The 20958-nt window shown below is 53.0% G+C and overlaps 2 protein-coding genes across 3 annotated transcripts; one reads left to right on the forward strand and one right to left on the reverse strand.

The window, feature by feature from the left end:
• Window positions 1-837: 837 nt before the first annotated feature.
• Window positions 838-10366, forward strand: MINDY1 (MINDY lysine 48 deubiquitinase 1). The gene is made up of 10 exons (XM_054711615.1): window positions 838-891; window positions 3608-4585; window positions 4999-5056; window positions 5442-5506; window positions 6343-6501; window positions 6818-6920; window positions 7716-7858; window positions 8879-9070; window positions 9382-9531; window positions 9819-10366. The coding sequence occupies exons 2-10, from the start codon at window positions 3965-3967 to the stop codon at window positions 9897-9899; spliced, it is 1572 nt and encodes a 523-aa protein (XP_054567590.1). The 5' UTR covers window positions 838-891; window positions 3608-3964; the 3' UTR covers window positions 9900-10366.
• Window positions 10367-11127: 761 nt separating this feature from the next.
• On the reverse strand, window positions 11128-20354 carry ANXA9 (annexin A9). 2 transcript variants are annotated; one of them, XM_028131680.2, is made up of 14 exons: window positions 20291-20354; window positions 20042-20146; window positions 19491-19581; window positions 19245-19341; window positions 18345-18439; window positions 18017-18130; window positions 17704-17794; window positions 16131-16210; window positions 15873-15932; window positions 15077-15161; window positions 14842-14937; window positions 14698-14756; window positions 11601-11723; window positions 11128-11399 (listed from the first exon to the last, which is right to left on the reverse strand). In XM_028131680.2, exons 3-14 carry the CDS (start codon window positions 19563-19565, stop codon window positions 11337-11339), a joined length of 1038 nt encoding a protein of 345 aa, XP_027987481.2. In that variant the 5' UTR covers window positions 19566-19581; window positions 20042-20146; window positions 20291-20354; the 3' UTR covers window positions 11128-11336. The 2 variants fall into 2 exon arrangements, with proteins under 2 accessions (XP_027987481.2, XP_027987480.2); XM_028131679.2 differs by lacking the exons at window positions 20042-20146; window positions 20291-20354 and having other exon boundaries at window positions 19491-19610.
• Window positions 20355-20958: the final 604 nt, after the last annotated feature.

Here is a 20958-nt window from a genome sequence, read left to right on the forward strand (position 1 = left end):
GCTCAGCTAGTTCTCGCCCTGCTGCCCTCTTCTTCCCAGAGCCTGGGCGTTCTTCCACACCCACCGTCTTCGGCACTCCTGGGGCCATAGCCCAGCCAGTTTCCTTTCTAGACTGAAAAGGCGATAGAGGGAGGACTTGGAAAGGAGCAGCATTTTTAAAAAATTTAAATGACGGAACATGCAAATATCTTGCTCTTTGGCCCTGCTTCCGTGGATCCAGAGCAAAGGACTGCTTTACCGGGGGAGAAAGCCCAAACCCAACCCGCTGCTGCTGTCCAGCCCTGCTCCTCCCCACTTGCTCTTCCCTCTTCTCACCAGAGAGGCACAAGCGCTCCGTCCCTTCCAGAGGCAGGCGGAGGGAAGAGAAAGGGTCTGTTGTTTTTCTCTCCCTGTTTCTCTCTCCCTCGCTGCTGATCGCCAAGCTGCTGACCAGGTCAGAAAGCCCTGATGGAAATCCGCCGGTGCTGGGCAGGCCCCTCCTCCCCCAAGGAGCCTGTCCTTGACTAATTTTTCTTTGTCCCGATGGGAAGGAAAGAGAGAAAGACGAAAAAAGAAAAACCTCAAACTTCCCTTTGAAAACCAGCTTGGAGTCAGGGCCTGAATCGCACCTCGGGACTCGGCAACTCGGGAATCCTGAAGCCACGCTTGGAGCCACGGGGGAGCACCTGGGCTGCACCCCTACCTGCTCTCACCCCCCCTCCCGTGCCCTGGATCCTGGGCGTGGGTCCGGAAGTGGCCAGGACCCAGCAGGACCGCCGCTGGCTCATAAACCTGTATAAGCTCTGGCGTTGACAGCTGGAAGGCAGCTGGGACTGTGGCGGCGCCCCCATCGAATTGTCGAATTGTCGGAGCTGAACCCTCCTTCTCCGTCCTGGAAGAGCCTTCTTTAAGGTAAAAACTTTGTTTTATCCACACCCTTCACCTCCTCTTCTACTCCCAGCGCTCTTCTTCCTCTCCAGCTCCGGGGAGGGGACACTGACTGTCCTTCCCCCTCTGGTCTCTCCAGGTCTGGATTGGGAGAGGAGGAAGGCAGGGAGAACATGTCAAAGGGATGCTGCTTGGTTCCTTATTTTTTTCTTTTTCTTTTAATGAAACCTTCCCCCCCCCCCCCCCCCCAGCCCCGCTCCATTGCGAGCAAGCACCGTGGTGGTGGTTGACTTACTCAAGGGGAAATTTTAAACCCTTCGTTGCTTGAAGATTTGGGTCAGACTGAGAAGGATATCGGAGTGGGACAGTAAGGGACACGCAGGGAGAGGGGAGTTCCTGGGATGGGGTAGGAGGGTGAGCGTCTTACTGAAGCTCCCTCCCCATTTTATAGGCTGCTTCCAACTTTTGGCTACTGACTGCCACTGCTAGGGAGGGGCCAGGGCTATTTTAACTCCCTCACCCACAGCCAGAAGGTAATTCCTGCTGGAGAGAACATGTAGGGCTTGAATGGAGAAAAGAGGAAAAGAATGGAATCCTGATTGGTTTGGGTACCCCCGCCCCCCGCGCGCCCCCATCCTTCCCTGCTCTGAAATCCTCCATGCCCACCCCACCAGGGGTGCACCGCACAGAGTGGAAATGCTCCACTCCGTTTCCTGCCCCGCCTCTTCAGGCTTAGCCCACTTCGCTTTGCCCAGTGTTCCTGGGACCCAGCTCCCTCCGGTGTCCAGCTCCTGGTTTGTCTGGGCTCGTCCCCTTAGCCAACTAGCTGCCCAGCCCCCACTTGATTATTGATCGGGCACTGGACAGAAAAGGTGAAGGAGCCCCGCTTTCCGACAAGCTGTTTTAACTTCCCCAGGCTTTGGTTCCTGCTTGCCAGGCTCATCCCAAGTGTCATCTGGGCAGGGAGGAAAGAAGGAGAGAGAGAAAAACAAAGTGTCAGGCCTGTAGGCATTTCTTTTTTTCTTTTTTGCTACTCTGATTCTAAATGAACAACATGCAGATGAGATACAGCTCGCCTAAATTATGTCTGAGTCAGGAGGATGATCAATTTGGGTGACTAGGCTTATTTCCTTACCTTTGATGCTCCTCATTTTCATCTCCCAGGCTTTACTTACCCTTGCCCTGAATTCCTGCAGGGTTGCAAGAAGGAAGCATAGTCTCAAATTAGGAAGAAGCCAAAGAGAAGATTTCTGACAAGTTTAATTTCTTTCTTTTTAAAAAAAAATATTTATTGAGTTTAGGGAGCAAGAGGAAGGGAGAGTAAGAGACGGGGAGATAGATAGATAAACATCCATTTGTTGTTCCACTTAATTATGCATTCATTGGTGGATTCTTGTATGTGCCCTGACTGGGGCTCGAGCCCTGTAACATATTGGGAGCATGCTCTGACCAGCTGAGCTACCCGGGCAGGACAAGTTCCATTTCTCACCTTTTTTTTTACCCTGAGTCAGGGGTGAGGGGAGCATGTTTCCCAGAAGGCAAAGTTTGTGGCTTTTTATTGTTTATGATCCACAGCATTCATGAAATGTCTGTTCCTGCTGAACCTGATGCTGAGTGCTGATAGAGAGCAGGTAAAACAGGTCCAGTGCTCACATCTAAAATGACCTAGATGGGAATAGACAGAACATAGGCACACATGAATGAATGTAGAGGGAGTATTTTTTATGTAAATCGATAATCATTTTTATATTCCGTATAAATAGTGGCAAGAGAGTATCTCTGGGTTAAGACAGTTTGGGGAGCAAAGAGGAGCTGGGGAGAAGTTGGCATCTCACCTCCAGAGAAGCTTACTGGAGGAATGGGGGGTGGGGAGGAGGTTTGCGCTCCTAACCTGAAGTTATTTATCGGCACAGCCTCTGTTCAGGTCCCTACGGCCTACATTTCCCCTCTCTGGCCACAGGAAGCCCCTCCCAAGACCTTTTTGTTCTGGTGTGAGATTGTGTAAAGTTCAGTGGAGTCCTCGGAGGAGGAGGACTTCTTTCTCAGCTGTGTTTCGTCTTTAGGGGCGTGATCCTGACTCTGCATCTCTACTCTCCATCCCAAGCACGATGTGGCTGTTCATGTGGCCGCCCCTGGGATGAGGCAGAGAGAAGGCAGTCCTAAGGACACCTTCGGACACTTTTAATTGTGTGTGCTCAGGATGATCAAAGAACAGCCAAGGGTGGGGTTTGGTGTAGGGCAGAGGAATTACCTTGGTCCTGGCTAGGGTGGGAGCTACCAAGGGTGAGCTAAAGATCACTGTGTTAATAACCATTAGTCTAGTTTTGTTGTTGTTGTTAATCCTCACCCAAGGATATTTTTTCCATTGATTTTTAGAGAGAGAGGGAGGAAGGGAGGGAGGGAGGGGTGGAGCAAGGGAGGAAAGGAGAGGAAGGTAGGAAGGGAGGAGGAGGAGGAGGAGAGAGAGAGAGAAGGGAGAAGGGAAGAGAGAGAGAGAGAGAGAGAGAGAAAGAAACTGTGAAAGCAACAGATCTATTGGTTGTCTCCCGCACGCAACCAACCGGACTGGGGCTGGGGATCGAACCTGCAACCCTTTGGTGCGAGGGCTGACGCTCTAACCGTTGATCACACTGGCCAGGCACCATTAGTGTAGTTTTAACATTTCTTTCTCCATCTCTTTCCCTTCTGTCTTTCTCCTTTTCTCTGTCTTTTCTGCATTCCTTGTCCTTTTCTGTTCCAGGGAAGCTGATTCCACCGAATGTCTTCAGTCATCTCACTGGATTCGTCTCTCCCAGACCGGAAAGCCCTGCACACTCCGGTCACAGCAGGTTAGAGGTGGAAGAGCTCAGCCTGCGGCCGCTCTCCTGTTTACCCACGCCGACAAAGACGCTGCTCCCGCAGCCGGGAGTGACTGCACACGCTGTCCAGCCTTCCACGCCACATTCCTCTCCTGAGACTTTCCTGGGCCTATTCGCTTTCCAGCCCAATGATTTCCTTCTTATTAGATCCGTCTCTCTTTTGCACATCAAGCCTAGATTAGGCAACTTCCTGAGGACTGGAAAGTCCTTTGGTGCCCCTCAGTTGACCTCTTCTGACCATGGAACACCATCAACCTGAGCGTCCAGTCTCTGACAAGGCCAAGACTGCAGAAGCAGCCAGTCCTGAAAACCACGAGGTCCTATCAGTACCAGATGAGCACCCCGAGGACAAGGATGCCGGAAATGCTAATGTTGCGACCGGAGATGCTACTGGGGCTGCCAGAGATGCTGATGGGGCAGCCGGAGATTGTACTGGAGCAGCCAGGGATGCTGATGGGGCAGCCGGAGATTCTACTGGAGCAGCCAGGGATGCTGATGGGGCAGCCGGAGATTCTACTGGAGTGGCCAGGGATGCTGATGGGGTGGCTGGAAGACAGGAGCCAGTAGATCACGGGTCACTGCCAGTTCAGGGCCAGGATAATCTTGAGTCCCCTCCACCTGACACTAGCTCAAACCAGCCAGGGCCAGACCACAGGACACAGCCTGAGGTAGAGACAGTGGGTGCGTGCTCCGGGCCCCAGGAGCTTCCCCAGTCCCCCAGGGCCCAACAGCTGGAGCTCGATTTCTACTGTGTAAAGTGGATCCCCTGGAAGGGAGAACGGACACCCATCATCACCCAGAGCACTAATGGCCCCTGCCCTCTCCTCGCCATCATGAACATCCTCTTTCTTCAGTGGAAGGTAAGAGAGTTTGGGGTGGAGGGGGGAGTGGGGGCTCAGAAAATGCTGAAGAGGGTCTCTCCCCTGAACCACTTCCTTGATCATCCTGATTTTCCCAAGCCAGTCAAAACTTTCCAAATTACTCTTCCTGTTTCTCCAGCTTGAACAAATGAAAGAAGATGTTCATAAAAACAAACAAAAAGCAGTTCTCTGTCCTCCTCCTGTATCTTCTGCTCTCTAGCAGATGGGAATGAATGCCTTGCAGTATTTCACATTCACTCCCTTGCTTGCATTGTAAGCCTTCTTGTTTTCCACCACACCCTAGCGCTGGACAGCCCTGCCCTGCCCCCGCCCTCCTGTGGGTTTCTCCCTCCCGAGGTGCCCTGTGAAGGGAAGCAGCGCGTGCTGACCCTCTGATCACTCTCTGCCTCCAGGTGAAGCTGCCCCCTCAGAAGGAAGTGATCACATCCGATGAGCTCATGGCCCATCTTGGTGAGTGACTGGGCCTTGAAGAGGAATCGCACAGGATTACAAGCACTATCCATGCGGCCAGAAATCCAGACTATTGAGGGGCTTCCCATTCGGGGTTCTGATGTGTCAGGGAGGGTGAAGGTGTCTGGGTGTCAAGGTGTCCGGAGACCTGGGTTGTAACCCCAGTTCGAACCGTAGCTTTCCCGTGTGACCTTGGGCAGGCCCTTCACCTGTGTGAGCTGATTTCTTCCTCTGGGACATGAAAGGTCAGGATTCGAATCCAAGGCCCTTTCCAGCTCAGGAAATCAGTGGTTCGGTGACATTACCCCCACCCATTCTCAGGAGAAGAGGAAGCTGCTTTGAGGGCCATTGGTGGGGTAGACTGATGAGGAATCCTGTCTTGTAGGAGACTGCCTCCTGTCCATCAAGCCCCAGGAGAAGTCAGAGGGACTTCAGCTTAATTTTCAGCAGGTGAGCGGAAAGGTCTGCGGACAGAGGTTTGCAGCCTGGTAAGGGGACACCCAGGCTACGAAGAGAAGCCTTCCTGCTGCTTCTCCAGAGGGTTCCTTGAACTATGATTTTTTTCTGCAGGAGGAAGAGGAGGGTAAATCTCTGTCCTAGAAAATAAGTTTATCTGCATAAGATAAAGAAGGGTTGAGGCCAGGGAGGAACGGAATGGCTTGTGAGAGAACCTGGGAAGAAAAGCAACAAGATTAAATATTTTATTTCTGGGGGTGGGACTGAAATGGAGGGGAGGGGAGGCTAGACAGTCATGTTCTCTCCCCCCGCCCCCCACCCCAGCTTCATTGAGATACGTAAGTTTAAGACATACAGTGTGCTGCCCTGGCAGGTGTGGCTCAGTGGGTTGGGCACTGAATGGTTGCAGGTTCAATTCCAGGTTGGGGCATGTGCCTGGGTTTTCAGTGGCGGGTCGGGGGGGGGGGCATGCAGGAGGTAGCCAATCCATGTTTTGCTCTTACATTTATGTTTCTCTGTCTCTCTCTAAAAAAAAAAAAATTGCCCAACCAGTGTGGCTCATTGATTGAGCGTTGACCTATGAACCAGGAGGTCACGGTTTGATTCCTGGTAGGGGCACATGCCCAGGTTGTGGGCTTGATCCCCCCAGTGGGGGGCATGCAGGAGGCAGCCTATCAATGATTCTCATCATTGATGTTTCTCTCTCTCTCTCTCTCTCTCTCTCTCTCTCCCTTCCTCTCTAAAATCAATTAAAAATATTTTTAAAATCAATAAAGATATGCAGTGTGTTAATTATTTACTATCTCCATCGATTTTTTTTCTACCCCCAGAATGTGGACGACGCAATGACCGTGCTGCCTAAACTGGCCACTGGTCTGGATGTCAATGTGCGATTCACCGGGGCCTCAGATTTTGAGTACACACCTGAGTGCAGCATCTTCGACCTCCTCGGGATCCCTCTGTACCACGGCTGGCTTGTTGATCCTCAGGTGAGGGCGAGAGGGCCCAAATGAGACTCTTATCCAGAGAAGCATCATTTTGTGGGCTGGGGGTTAGAGAGGTAGGGGTTAGGGATGTAGGGATTAGATTGGCTTTGGAGGGAATCCGGTTTAGAGGCAGGACCCACTGGAAAATTCCTTGAACTTATAAACATTTTTGGTAACATTCAAATACAAGCAAATCATAGGCAGTTATTGAGACAGCAAAGGTTTCAGGAACCTTTGGTCCTAGGGTTGCAGTTCATTTCCTTCCTAAAAAGATCTCAATATTTTTTTCTATTATTACCCCACCCCACGGCCCATGCAGAGTCCTGAGGCGGTGCGTGCAGTTGGGAAACTGAGCTACAATCAGCTGGTAGAGAAGATCATCACCTGCAAGCACTCCAGCGACACCAACCTGGTGACAGAAGGTGAGCCCCCCTTCTCTTCTGTGGGTCTTACGTGGAGGGTACGATGGCTACTCTGATTTATTGTTCATTGTCTATCTCCACCCCCCCACCACATCCCACTAGAAAGGGAGTTTGGGGAACACATTAGTCCCCCTAGTGCAGTGGTCGGCAAACTGCGGCTGGCGAGCCACATGCGGCTCTTTGGCCCCTGGAGTGTGGCTCTTCCACAAAATACCACGTGCGGGTGCGCACGTACAGTGCGATTGAAACTTCGTGGCCCATGCCCAGAAGTCGGTTTTCGGCTCTCAAAAGAAATTTCTTTTATTTATTTAAAATATATTTCATTGATTTTTTTACAGAGAAGAAGAGAGAGGGATAGAGAGTTAGAAACATCAATCAGCTGCCTCCTGCACATCCCCAGTAGGGGATGTGCCCACAACCAAGGTACATGCCCTTGACCGGAATTGAACCTGGGACCCTTGAGTCCGCAGGCTGACACTCTATCCACTGAGCCAAACCGGTTAGGGCTCAAAAGAAATTTCAGTCGTTGTACTGTTGATATTTGGCTCTGTTGATTAATGAGTTTGCCGACCACTGTGCTAGTGCAGTGCCTGGCGGGCGCGAGGTAGCTGCTCAGCAACTGTTTGTTGAATGAATGAATGACTGCAGCCAGGCTTCAGGGAAGAGATTTCAGAAAGTGGGACCACCACCAGGCCTTTCGACAGGGACTCTCTGGGTGGCCCTCCTTCTGTGGACTTGGGATTTAAGCCAAGGAGCCCCCCCCCCCGCCCCCCTGCTTCTTGTGCCCTTTGGCAGGCCTGATCGCAGAGCAGTTCCTGGAGACCACCGCGGCCCAGCTGACCTACCACGGACTGTGCGAGCTAACCGCGGCTGCCAAGGAGGGTGAACTTAGCGTCTTTTTCCGAAACAACCACTTCAGCACTATGACTAAGCACAAGGTGATGAGGCCTTGCGGGTGGGGGAGGGCTGGCGTGCTGTTTGTTTCCTCATGCCTGTTTCTTCTGGGTGTGTTTCAGTCAGGACAGGGTAGATTAAGCTCTGATAACAAATGACCCCTGAAGTCCCCGTGGTTTCCTGCCACCAAGGTTTATTGCTCACAGTGCTGCATGGCCGCTGCAGACTGCTCGCCTCCTCCGCACTCTGGGTCTCGGGCTGACAAAACAGTCTTCACCTGGAATGTAGGAGGGACCCCACACACTGGCTTGTCGTGCTTCCGCCTGGGAGTGACACGTGTCATTTCTGCTGACATCTCATCGGCCAGAGCAAGCCATAGGAGCGAGCCTGCCATCAGTGGGACAGGGAAGTGTAATCCTGTGCCATTGGAAGGGACCGGAAGGGAATTTTTCAACAGTACCAAAGTCTTCCCAAGTTAGGAATTGTCTTGGCTCTCTTAGGAATTGAGTAGAAGAGGGAGAGGTCCTTGGTTCTCAGAGGGTTTCCCCACACGGCCATCAGGTGAGCCTCGGGCTGTGGTCGGCAAACCGCGGCTTCGCGAGCCACATGCGGCTCTTTGGCCCCTTGAGCGTGGCTCTTCCACAAAATACCACGGCCTGGGCGAGTCCATTTTGAAGAAGTGGCGTTAGAAGAAGTTTAAGTTTAAAAAGTTTGGCTCTCAAAAGAAATGTCAATCCTTGTACTGTTGCTATTTGGCTCTGTTGACTAATGAGTTTGCCGACCACTGGATGGGAAGCAGGGGAGGAAGCAGGGTCCCAGCTCTGAGGACTCCATGCTTGCCCACAGGGACGGCCATGCTCTCACCCAGCTGACCGTCCACTCGAACGTCCCTTCCCTCTCCCCTCAGCCACTCGGACTCATAAGAGACCCGCAGCTCACACTGACGTGTTCCAGCTGGCACACCCGTTGGTTCAAATGGCCTCCGGGCATCTCAGATGACGTGGGGCAGTCAGCTGCCTCTAGATCCCCTGTCCCACTGATTCGCTCTGTCCTCTTCCCTGCAGAGCCACTTGTACCTGCTGGTCACCGACCAGGGCTTTCTCCAGGAGGAGCAGGTGGTGTGGGAGAGCCTGCACAACGTGGACGGAGACAGCTGCTTCTGTGACGCTGACTTTCACCTGAGTCATTCCCTGGGCAAGGGGCCTGGCGCCGAAGGTGGGAGTGGCTCCCCAGAAAAGCAGCGGCAGGTAGACCAGGTGTGTGGCACCTTGGGGGAAGGGCGCCGAGAGCACGTGCACTTCAGAGACCCCTTTGCCTCGCATCATCTAGCGATGATGATAACATGACACCTCTGTCCCTTTCCTGCTACCCGGGGGCCATCGCCACGCTTGGTGGGTATTCTCTGGCCCCACAGAGACTATACTTGGCTGTGTGGTTTGCTCTGGAGGAGGAGGAACTAGGAGAGATGGGAAGAGGAGGAAAAACTGGTTTGGGAACCTATAGCTAGCCCGAATATCTCCCAGGCCGCAGCCCACCTCACCACCCTGTTCTCTCCCCGTCTCTCCAGGACTACCTGATCGCCTTGTCCCTGCAGCAGCAGCAGCCACAAGGCGCGCTGGGTCTCAGTGACTTGGAGCTGGCCCAGCAGCTGCAGCAGGAGGAGTACCAGCAGCAGCAAGGGGCCCAGCCGGTGCCAGCGCGGGCCCCGTCGCCTCAGGTGAGCCGCGGTACCCTGTCCTTGGCGCTTGCTGTTCCTCCAAGCTCCCACCTCCCCAGTGTCCCACCCCAGCTTCTCCTGCCCAGAGATTGGCTATGGTTATTCCTGCAATTGTCTCTTCAAGGTTTCCCTGGGGGGCCCTTCTCCTGTCTGGCCCTCTCCCCCCGGGTCCCTTCCTCTCTTCCTCTCCCCACGGCCCCTCCCCATGCTGACCCGCTTCCATCTAGAATCTCTGTCCGTGTGCTCTTCCCAGGCTGATGGGTGACCCCTTGTTAAATCCCGTACAGGGGAGAGGAGCCCCCTCTGGACGCCCGGCCGGAGAGCGGCGGCGGAGGCCCAAGCCAGAGTCCGACTGTGTCCTCCTGTAGCGCTCGGTGCCCGGTGCCCGGCTGCCCGGCCTCCTCTTTCCGAGGCTGTGACTATTTTGCTTGCTCTCCCAGGTCAACCCCTGAGATATGCAGGGTAACTTATTTATGGACTGTTGGGGGTCCGAGCAGGAAGGAAATGTCAAGGTCAGACTCAGTGACATCCTTGCTCACTCGCGGCCGGCCTTCTCTTCCTCCCAGTCACCCAGGGCAACTACAGTGGGACTGCTGGGGTGAGGATTTCTGATCCCCGACTCCCTTTTCCCAGAGTATCACACTAATATACAGACTCAGGCTCCAGGGTGAGGTCCCTGCCTAGACTGCATCTCCCCTACCAACCCCCCTGACGGGCGGGGTCCTTCGGGCTATCCGCAGGTCCGTCTCCCTCTGTTTCAGGATTTGATTTGGGTTTCTATCTTCATTATTTGTAATGCCCTCCTAGGGGTTTGGAAATAAAAATTGTCTCCTGAGATCTGTTGTTTGCCTTACCCTGTAGCAAGGGGGGTCAAGTGGTTAAGTTATTTGACCCAATTGAGGAATGCAAAGTGGGGAGGGAAGGTAGAGGTGTGAGGGGGTTGCCTGTCATATCTAAATCAGCCAGCAGGGGGAACCAGAGCCTGCGTTTCCCTTTGTGGTTTGTGTTCCTCTGTTTTTGATAGGCCTTCCTGGGAAAGAGTCCTCTAATTTGGAGGTGGGTTTCCAAGTCCCCCTTTGGACCGATGAATTTGGGGACTGTGTTCCCTGCTAACCCGAGAGACTTCCCAGGCAGGCAAGAGGCAGCTTGATCCTCGGCTTGCCTCCCAGTGTTATACAGATGGTCCTTTGCTACCTCTGACCATTTCTGACCTTGTTCAGGTTCCTGTTTCTCAATTATTTTGCCTAAAATTTCCTGGGGAAGAGAGAATAATGGGGGTGGGGGTGGGGGACGGAGGGGAGAGAAACCCTAAGGGAGGGGGGTTGTTGATAACTGCAGCTCTCAAGTCCAAAACAGGATTCCTGTTGAATAACCAAATGCACTTCAACTTCAAGGCCTCCTCCCAGCCCCATGTCCTGCTCCACCCAAACTTCAATCAGGGAACACAAACAAGAATGAAATTAGTTAAAAACAAAACAAAACAAAACAAACTACCAGTGTGGATGCGATGTGCTGCCCAGGGTATGGGAAGAAGGAGCAGGGCAGAAACTATCAAGGAGATCCCATTAACCCACACCGAAGACAGAACTAGGCGATCCAGGTGCAGCTACCACTTTGAGATGAGGAAAATGAAGGGATTTAAAAGAAAACTCCCGAGTTCCAGCCTCAACAAGAAGCCGGAACGTGTAATGCTCAGTGAGGGGTTATCCCTATTTGGAGGCTCAGCTGGTCTCCTGCAGGCTCAGCCAAACATGGGACTCTCAGATCCTTGAATGTCATACGGGGGCGGAAGGGGGAGGGGGGTCTCAAAGGTCTTCAGCCCTGCACAGGGCTAGTAGGGCTAGTCGGCAATCCCCTTTCACGGTATCCTGCGGACAAGAGAATTACGCGTTAGGAAGACCTACTTCCACTGTGGCCCAGGACTCTGCCCCCTCCCTCGTGCTGACCCAGAACTTGTCTGGTGCCCGGAGTCTTCCTACTAAATTAACCCAAGACTCAGGAGTTCTCCAGGGCATGTGCTCAGCTGTGTGCGGGGAGTGCAGCGGGGAAGTGAGGGGCAGAGCGCTCACCTGGAGGGAAGAGTAGAGGGACCTCCCAAATTTCTTTCTGAACTCAGCTCGGATGCTTAGAAGGTCAGTCTCACTTCTAGAGATAAGGATGCGCATCAGGGCTTGGTAATTGGGCTCAGTTTCCTAGTAGGAGAAGAAACAGAATGGGTGGGGGTGGGGGATGGCAATAAGATTCTCAAAGAATAGGGATTAGATGTCATGGTAAATTATTCTAGAAAGTAGAGGTGAGGTGAGAGTCGTGGGAAAAGAGGAGGAGAGATGATCTAGGGGGAAGTTGTCTTTGCCCATCCTCATGGAAGATGGCACAGCAGGAAAGATCGGCTCTGGCAGAAGCTGGAGTACTGTTCTTTCCTTCCACGTCTTTCCTGGCCAGGCCACTAGCTTAGAGCCTCGCTCCTCCAGGGCTCGGTCGTTCATGGGCAGCTCCAAAGGCAGGCACTCAAAAGACAGAAAAGACTTGCTGCCTATAAAGACTTCCCGCATGAGAGCCAGGAAGACAGTTTTTAACTCTCAAGTTAGTGAGTGTCCAAGGAGGATACGCCACCCTACCCCCAAGCCGAGGTGTTGGGGCTCTGACCGGGAACAGAGCCAATGGGACTTCCGGTTCTGATCTGGGCCCACCAGGGCCATCTCCCTGCCCCATCTTTACACATCAGTTCCTCCTGGTTGGACCCCTGGGGTTCAGCATCACTGTCTTCCTCCTATACCTGCACCCGGCCTCCTGCTTTTTGGTTAAAGAAGGTAATGGAGGGTCCCATTTAGAAATAGTAGAGGTATAAAACGTGATCAAGTCATGAATGACAATTGATTATAATAAGTAATGTGTTATCACAAGAGATTGCTAAATAAACATTTTTGGTTGCAAACGTCCTGTTTGTGTCATGAGCTGTGCACTGGTGCTGTCACCATTTGCTACGACCCTCCTTTTCCGAGTTTGCTCAGTCACTTGACTCACATGATCCTCCCCAGAAGTGCCTGCAACCCACACTCATGCCATCCCCACAGATCTCCCATGAGGAAACAAAAGAAAATGATGAGCCCTGACCAGTTTGGCTCAGTGGATAGAGCGTCAGCCTTCCGACTGAAGGGTCCCAGGCTCGATTCCGGTCAAGGGCATGTACCTTGGTTGCGGGCACATCCCCAGTGGGGGGTGTGCAGGAGGCAGCTGATGGATGTTTCTCGCTCATCGATGTTTCTAACTCTCTATCCCTCTCCCTTCCTCTCTGTAAAAAAAATCAATAAAATATCTAAAAAAGAAAAAGAAAATGATGAGATAAAAAGAAGATGCTATATTTCATTTGGACTCATTACCTGATTGTCAGTGGGCCTGATGGCTACTTTATGTTTAATTTCAGGTGTCATCAGTTTTGTATCGTGATAAAGATTGTAATTGCTCCCCAGGATCTCTTCTTCCAACTCTTGTTACTCCAAAGTTGTAGAATTTGGGCAAGGGTCACTCATTAACTGAATATCCCCACTGGTATACAACTACCCTCCACACCAAACCTATATTAAACATAAACCTAGTCTTGATACTTGAGAATGTACTTGGCATCCGATTGGCAAATTTTTAGAAGTTTTCTGAAAAAAAATTTTCAGAAAAATGGGCTTATATTATTTTTTGACTCTTACTTCTAAGATAAATCTAGCATTTATATTCAAGAGTGTGGGTCCTGTAATCCAAATGCATACATTACAATTATTTACTGCTGGGATACAATTTGTTTTTATGACGCAAATGCGATAACCACAACTCTTCAAATGAATCTTGGTGCTGACTCCCTATAATAATACAAGCTTTATTGGGTAAGAATAATGACCTACTGTCAAAATGGAAATCTCTAGATGATAAAACAAGTGCTTATATGTACTGTCTTTGTTTGTTGTTGGTACTGTCTTTGGAATAGCTGTCAACAAGGCATGATGGTTTCTCAACCAGTATACAAAAGGCTATTCCAGTTGCTAAAATAATAACTATTTTTATATTCTTCACATTTTAGAGGATTTTTTTTATTTATAGCTTTGGGGGACCTGGCTCAATGAGCAAAATGACTAGATGACTAGATTCTGCTTATGAAATTACTCAAACCAAAGTCACCAATTTAATTGTGAGTAATATAGAACAAAGTCTGACAGTGTGGACAGAGGTGGTCCTGGTGCGCTTACGGTATGGTTTATAGCTCTGGCTTACCTCGGAGGAATTGCCGGTTTGGTTCCACACTACCATAATAAGGCGAATATCACAATAAAGCAAGTCACACAACTTCTTGGTTTCCCAGTTCATAGTAAAAACATGTTTACACTATGTTGTAGTCTACTAAGTGTGCAATAGCATTATGTCTAATAAAGCAATGTATATACCTTAATTTTAAGATACTTTATTACTTAAAAATGCTAACCATCACCTAAGTCTTTAGTGAGTTGTCATCTTTCTGCTGGTGGAGGGAGGGTCTTACTGTCAATTTGTAAAAAACTCAGTTTCTACAAGCTCAATAACCCGGGTGGGACTGTATAGACCAACACCTATGGTATAGACGAGGAGTTGACATGTGACAGTTCAATGTCCTACGGGACCATTTTGTCTTTTGTAAGGAGAATAGATGACTTAATAGCTGTGTGACCTTGGGCAAGGCACTTAACCTCTCTGTTTCAGTTGTTCATCTATAAAACAGGGATTAACTGAAATGAGTGCAATGTGTTCAACATAAGCCCTGGTGCACAATGCACGCCTAAGAAAGGCTGGCTCTTGTCATTATTCTTGCTGGTGTTATACCCATCACCATTCTGGCAAGAACTGAAACTGGACAAGGCACTGTCTTCCAGAACAAATTCACATCGATATGTGGCCACCGGGACATTAGTCAGGCCAAAATGGTAGCTTGAGTGCCCTTTAGGGCCAGCTAACTTAGCTCTAACCACAGCTCACGCCTGTGCTCTTGACAAGACAGCTTGCAAACCTGAGAGCTGCTGTAAGTTTATAAAGTAAATACGAAATTGTTACATTAGCAGCAACGTGCAACGTCCTCTCTCTTGCCCAGGAAGTGTCTCCCCCAGCTTTTGTCCCCAAGGCAGAGGAGAAAAGGAGGGTCCCTCTTACCTGAAGGGCTTGGTGAAGTTTATCGGCAAAGTACAGCGCTGTGTTCCTGATCACCGCGGCTGGAAGCAAGAAGGGGGAGATGGAGAGAGGAAGCTCCAGTTCCCGGGAGCTACCTCTACCCACATGGCCCGAGCAGGCCCCTACCTAGGCTGAGCAGAGCCATCTGGGCATCTCCATGGAAACGGTTCCGGACGGTGTGCTCCCACTCATGCCCAGTGCACCGCTGGTACCGATCAAACACTTGTGGGGTGAGGAGGAGGTGGTTAGAAAGATAAACGCGGGGGGCTGATGATCACAGAGAAGGATGAGCTCCCCTCACCTTCCTCAGGCAAGACTCATCATTAGAGCAAGCGGGGGAGACAAGGGGACTCATGTGTACCTCGGACGAGGTGTTCAGGATTTCTCTGGGTGAGGATAAGGACCCATAATCCTTCTGTGCTGGGTCCTTCAGCCTGCTTCAATGCCTGGGAGTGGGGAGTAAATTAGGATCATTGGTTGGGGGCTGCAGAGCCGTGGTTACAATGTCCCCAGAATCCATCACAATGACGGTGGAAATGGGATAAGGGTGAAAAATTATATATATATAAAAAGGGGGGGGCAGCCAGGGTGGCTCAGTGGTTGAGCGTTGACCTATGAACCAGGAGGCCACAGTTTGATTCCCGGTCAGGGCACATGCCCAGGTTGCAGGCTCAATCCTCAGTGTGGTGTGTGCAGGAAGCAGCAATCAATGATTCTCTCATCATTGATGTTTCTCTCTCTCCCTCTCCCTTCCTCTCTAAAATCAATAAAAACATATTAAAAATCTGGGGGGGGGCAAGACTACAAGAGGGGGTTCTGCCCTCACAGCTCCATCCCCCGTTTTGGGGAATTCTGGCACGGAAGGAATGAAATAATCCCCAAGGGAGAGTCTGGGGAGGGTCCCCCAGCCCAAATGCCAATGAGAGTTGATGAGCTCACTTCCTGGGAGGTCAGGAATCAGAGGTTAGATGAGTGAAAGGTTTCAGATGTGACACCACCTGACACCCCACGCCCCCATCACGCCACTGAGGGCTCCTTCCCCAAGGCAAGGACAGGCTTGTAGGACAAGTGGGTACACGGGTTGCTGCTGGCTCTAAGATATGATAGAGGAGGCGTCTCAGGTGCATGACTGTGCCAACCCCTTAGCCCCTGCTCACCTGGACATCCTGTTCTGCCAAGTTATAGTCAATGATTTCAGAGTAGCTCTCGCGGCCCCCCTAGGAGGAGAAACTCTCTCAGGAGGACTCTTTGAGGGGCAGCTTTTTATCTCCAGGTCAACAATCCAGACCTAGTCCCCCCACAAAGCCCTCTCTTGTCCATTTACATCAAAACAATGCTCCGCACTCTGTCCCCTCCAGTCCCTCTCCCGCCTCAGATGGTGTAACTCTCTTTCGATGCGAGTCAGTCCTCCTCACCTTGGCCAGGGCCAGGAGCAGGTCCCGCAGGGTGCCGCTGGTCTCGGATTTGATGTCCTCCTCTGCCTCCACGTGGAAATCTGGGGTGGGGTCAGGAGCTCTCTGAATCCTCCTGATTTCCCCCAGGTGGGTGCCTCTAGGACCTGTCGCATGCCTGGCCCCTGTGCCCTGCCAGCCCTGCTATGTCCTGCTTGCAGCAGCTCAATGGCTGCTAGTCCCCAGGATGGAAGGTAGACGCACCATCATGGCCACCCGGAAAGCACCCCTAAGCTGTGAGCACCCGGGTGCTGTGGAACCACGCACTGTGGCATGGCCTCGTCTGCAGGGGCCAACCTTCTGCAGGCAGGAGGCGTCTGTTGTTCCAGTGGTCGCCAGGCAGTGAAGAGGAGATAAGGAAACCCATAGGATGAGGCAAGATGGTGAGGGCCTGGCCCCTCATTGGAGGTTAGGAAAGTGATGTGAGAGGTAGGACATTACAAAAGGAAAAGAACAGGAAAGAGAGGAAAGAGAAGAACAGAAGCAACAAGGGAGAGAGGTCGGAGAAGGATTAAGAGATAGGCCAAGCTCAGCCGATGTGGCTCAGTGGTTGAGCATCGACCTATGAACCAGGAGGTCACGGTTTGATTCCTGGTCAGGGCACATGCCCGGGTTGCGGGCTCGGCCCCCAATAGAGGGTGTACAGGAGGCAGCTGATTGATGGTTCTCTCTCATCATTGGTGTTTCTGTCTCTTTCTCCCTTTCCCTTCTTCTCTGAAATCAATATATATATATATTTTTTAAATATTTTATTGATTTTTTACAGAGAGGAAGGGAGAGGGATAGAGAGTCAGAAACATCGATGAGAGAAACATTGATCAGCTGCCTCCTGCACGCCCCCCGCCCACCCCCCGGGGATGTGCCCGAAAACCAAGGTACATGCCCTTGACGGGAATTGAACCTGAGACCCTTCAGTCCGCAGGCCGACACTCTATCCAACCAAGCCAAACCGGTTATGGCTATATATATATATATATATATATATATATATATATATATTTGTTTGTTTTTTTAAGAGAGAGATAGGCCAAGACTGGACATCCAAGGAAAATCGGGGAAAGAAAAAAAGGGGGTTGCGGCTAAGATGAGGATAAGAAGCTAGTTCCCAATTAGTGGGTGAGGCATGTGGCAGCCGGGAGCCCAAGAGGTGACACCCATGATTAGAGAGCAGGCCCCACCTTCCCCCCTGGCCGCAGCAGGTTGGACTCGGCCTGGGGTGTGGCGTGACGGCAGAATGAGCACGGGGCTGTGAAGATGACACAGCTCCCCTTGGGACTGTCCTAGTGCCCAATGTGGCCATTACCTTGGCATCTGCCCTGGAGCCCCAGACTAAGACGGCTCATCACTGCTTCTCTCTTTCCTGATCCCATCTGGCTGTCTCCCTGGGGAGACGGAGCACTGGGTGGGGGCCGAAGGGAGGGGAGATCCCCAGGCAACAGAACTGGGGCAGACAGGCTCCGGGACAGAGTGCAGGAGAGGCGAGGACGGTCCTCAGCTCCGTTTCCAGCTCCCGGCACCCCCGCCCTCATGCTCCTACCGTGTTTGTAGACGGCCAGGCACTCCTGCAGCTGGGGAGGGGTGCGCGTAGCAAGGATCTCCACCGCCACGTCCTCAGCAGAACCCGAGTCCTACGAGAGATGGGGAGGCCGCGCTGAGACTGGGCCGTGTCCTTAGGATGCAGAGAGCACATGCCCAGCACACTGCTCCTAAGGGTCAGGCTGGGATGTTCACAGGGGCCTCTGCCGAGCCTGCTCCTCCCGAGTGAGTGGGCCACGGCCAGTCAGGCAGCCTTCTCCCTCCCTCAGTGTGACCTCACTGCCCAGACCCCACCCAGCCTCCCGTCCAGGTACCTTCAAGGCTGTCCTCAGTTCCTGAGCATCCACACGGGCTGCCGGCTGCAGCAGAGCCACCACGATCCTCTCGAGGTGGCCGGAGAGCGCTGCCTGCAGGGACTTCAGCAGGTCCTGCCCGGGGTCCCCGTGGCAGAGGGGCGGCGTGAGGGGGAGGCCCCAGGCGTGTGGGGAGGTTTGGGAATGTTTGGCTGGTTTTTATCTCAGGCCTGAAGCACCACCCCCATTGAACCAGGGGGCAGGGGCCGGCCTGCTACAGGTGTACCCCAAGTCTTCCAGGGACTTCTCAGGCCAGGGCACGGCTCCCGGGAAGCCCTGGGGGTCTCACCTGTCGGGTGCGCTCCAGGAACGCCTGAGAGATGAGCTGCCTTTGCTCCCTGCTCCGATTGGTCAGCACGTCCACGATGGCGGTGCGGTCCACCCCTGAACCGAGAGAAGGGCTGGGAAGACCCCAATCAGGGTCCTTACAGGGTTGGGAGTCCCTCACTCCTCAGACGTAAAGCCTCCCGAGGAGGATAGAACAAGGGCTGGAAGGACAGGGGCAGGGGTCCTATCACCCCCCACTTCCATTTGGTTTCAAAAGGAGATGCAGCCCGGCCAGTGTGGCTCAGTGGCTGAGCATCGACCCAGGAACCAAGAGGCTGCCAGTTCGATTCCTGGTCAGGGCACATGTGGGCTGGATCCTCTGTGGGGGGTGGTTTTGGGGGGGGGGGCGTGGAGGAGGCAGCCGATAGATGTTTCTCTCTCACATTGATGTTTCTATTTCTCTCTCCCTCTCCCTTCCTCTCTCTCTAAAAAAAAAGAAGAAAAGAAAATTCAATAAAAACATTTTAAAAAGAAAATGCAAATGAGATTCCAAATGGCATGCAAATCCTACCCAGATTTAGGCAAAGGTGGCCTGTGTGGTGGGGAAAAAAATGGCTTTTGGGGATCAGCAGAGTTGGATTAGGATTCAAGCTCTGCCATTCTGAGCTGTGAGAGCTTGGGGAAGTGTCTTCACCTCCCTGAGCCCCGGTTTCCTCATCCGTACAATGGAGATAATAAGCCTGAGCTCACAGGGTGTTGTGAGAATGGCGATGACACACCTGCCATGGTACTTGACATTCAGGAATTAAGGCATTCCACAAACGTTTATCGAGCTCGTCAGTTCCTCCCTGCTCGCCCTTCCCCGGTCTGCAGACTGGCTTCAAGCAGCTAAACCCCCCAAGTGCAGAGGGAAGGGGCTCACCTTGGCCTGTGATGGCCCTCAGCAGCCTCTGCACGTCCTTGTCCACGCTGAAGCTCAAGAAGGTCCTGAGGGTGCCCAGGGTCCCCCAAGCTGCAGTCTTAAGAGCAAGGAGGCATCACAGGTCTGCCCACGGCCTCCCCGGTGCCCCGGCCTGACCCTTGGCCTGGCCTGTTTCCCTGTTCCCAGCCCCCTCACACCTTGAGTTGATCGAGTAAAAACGGTTCCTACAGTCCCGGCAGCCCCTACCTTGTGGGCAAGGCCCAGGTGGCTGAGGATCTCCTGGGTCAGGGAGAGCCCCACCTTCTCGCTGGTCACAGACATGGTGCAACGGGCTGCCCTGGAACACAGTGCCCACCTGAGGGGACCTTCCGGCCCCTCCCGGCCTCTTGATGACCCCTCGGCCCTGAGACCTGGGCTCCCCTTGCCTACCCATGTCCCTTGTTGCAGAAAAAGAGAATCTTAACCTGCTTGGCAGGTTTGGGAGCCCAAGTGGAAGGGTGAGAGGGGAGCCCCCACCTTCCCCACCTCTCGCCCTCCTCCAGGAAACAAGTGTTGATCAGGGATGCTGCCAGAACTGGCACCAAACGAACCCTCCCTGACTCCAGGGCTGGGGGCCCCGGCTCCCAGCCCTTGGCCTGAGGTGGATGACCCCCTTCTGAGGCCCAAGTCCCCTGGCCTCCGTGGCCCTGCTGGGCGGGTGTTCCCGGGGCAGTGAGCACATAGGTAGGGTGGGAGCTAACTTCTAACAGCAGCTTCTGTTAACTCCTGCTTCGGCCCCAGCCCACCAAGCTGCCTACCTGCTGTCTGCCTGTCACCCTTGGAGTCTCCAGCGGGGGTCCCTAGATCAGCAGGTGCACTGTCTGAACTGATGGGTGTTTGTGTTCTTGTGGGTACATGGGTGCCTGGACAAGAGAGCAGGTACTCAGGTGGGAAAGGAAAACTCACTTCTCCCTCCCCCAAGAGATCCACAGGCCCCTTCTCCACCCCACCCCACCCCACCCCACCCCACCCCACCCTCATCCTGGGGGCCCAGGCCCAGTGCTTACCCAGAGGTGCTGGGGGTGAGGCGGGTGTTGTCACAGCCTGGTGGTGTGCCCGTGTGGGCACTAGCTCCTGTGTGGCCTGGTAGAGGAGAGGGGGGCGTGTACAGTCAGGTGGAGCAGCCAGTCAGATGACCTCTCTAGCAGACCAGCCCAGCTGTTGTCTCGGGCTCTGGCCCCTCCCAAACGTGGGAGAGGACCAGGCTGTACTGGGTCCCACAAGCCAACGCCTCCCTCCCGGAGCATCTCTCCTCCCGGAACCCGGGCCCCAGGCCACGCGTGAGAACTCCGCTCGGCCTCCGTCGCTCAGCCCCGACACAGGAGGCTTTGTGCACAGCTTTCCCAGTGGGGCCAGGTGGGACCATCGCAGCCCAGACTCCAAGTCCAGCTTCTGACCTGGCTCTCTGCCTCTGCCTCTGGCTCTGGCTCCCTGGGGGGGCAGGTCAGACAGGCTCCAGGCTGATTTCAGGCTGATAGAGAAAAACCTGTTGGGGCACATACCAGCAAGGCACCCCAGCCTTCACCCCAGAGGGGGTCCCAGCCCAGAAACTCCCTTGACTACTGCCTTTTTAGGGTCAGCCAGCCGGGACGGGCAGGGCCAGCCAGTGGACTCTTTCTTTCTTTCTTTCTTTCTTTCTTTCTTTCTTTCTTTCTTTCTTTCTTTTTTCTTTAAA

Source organism: Eptesicus fuscus, chromosome 22, assembly GCF_027574615.1.
Source record: "Eptesicus fuscus isolate TK198812 chromosome 22, DD_ASM_mEF_20220401, whole genome shotgun sequence".
Lineage (NCBI taxonomy): Eukaryota > Metazoa > Chordata > Mammalia > Chiroptera > Vespertilionidae > Eptesicus > Eptesicus fuscus.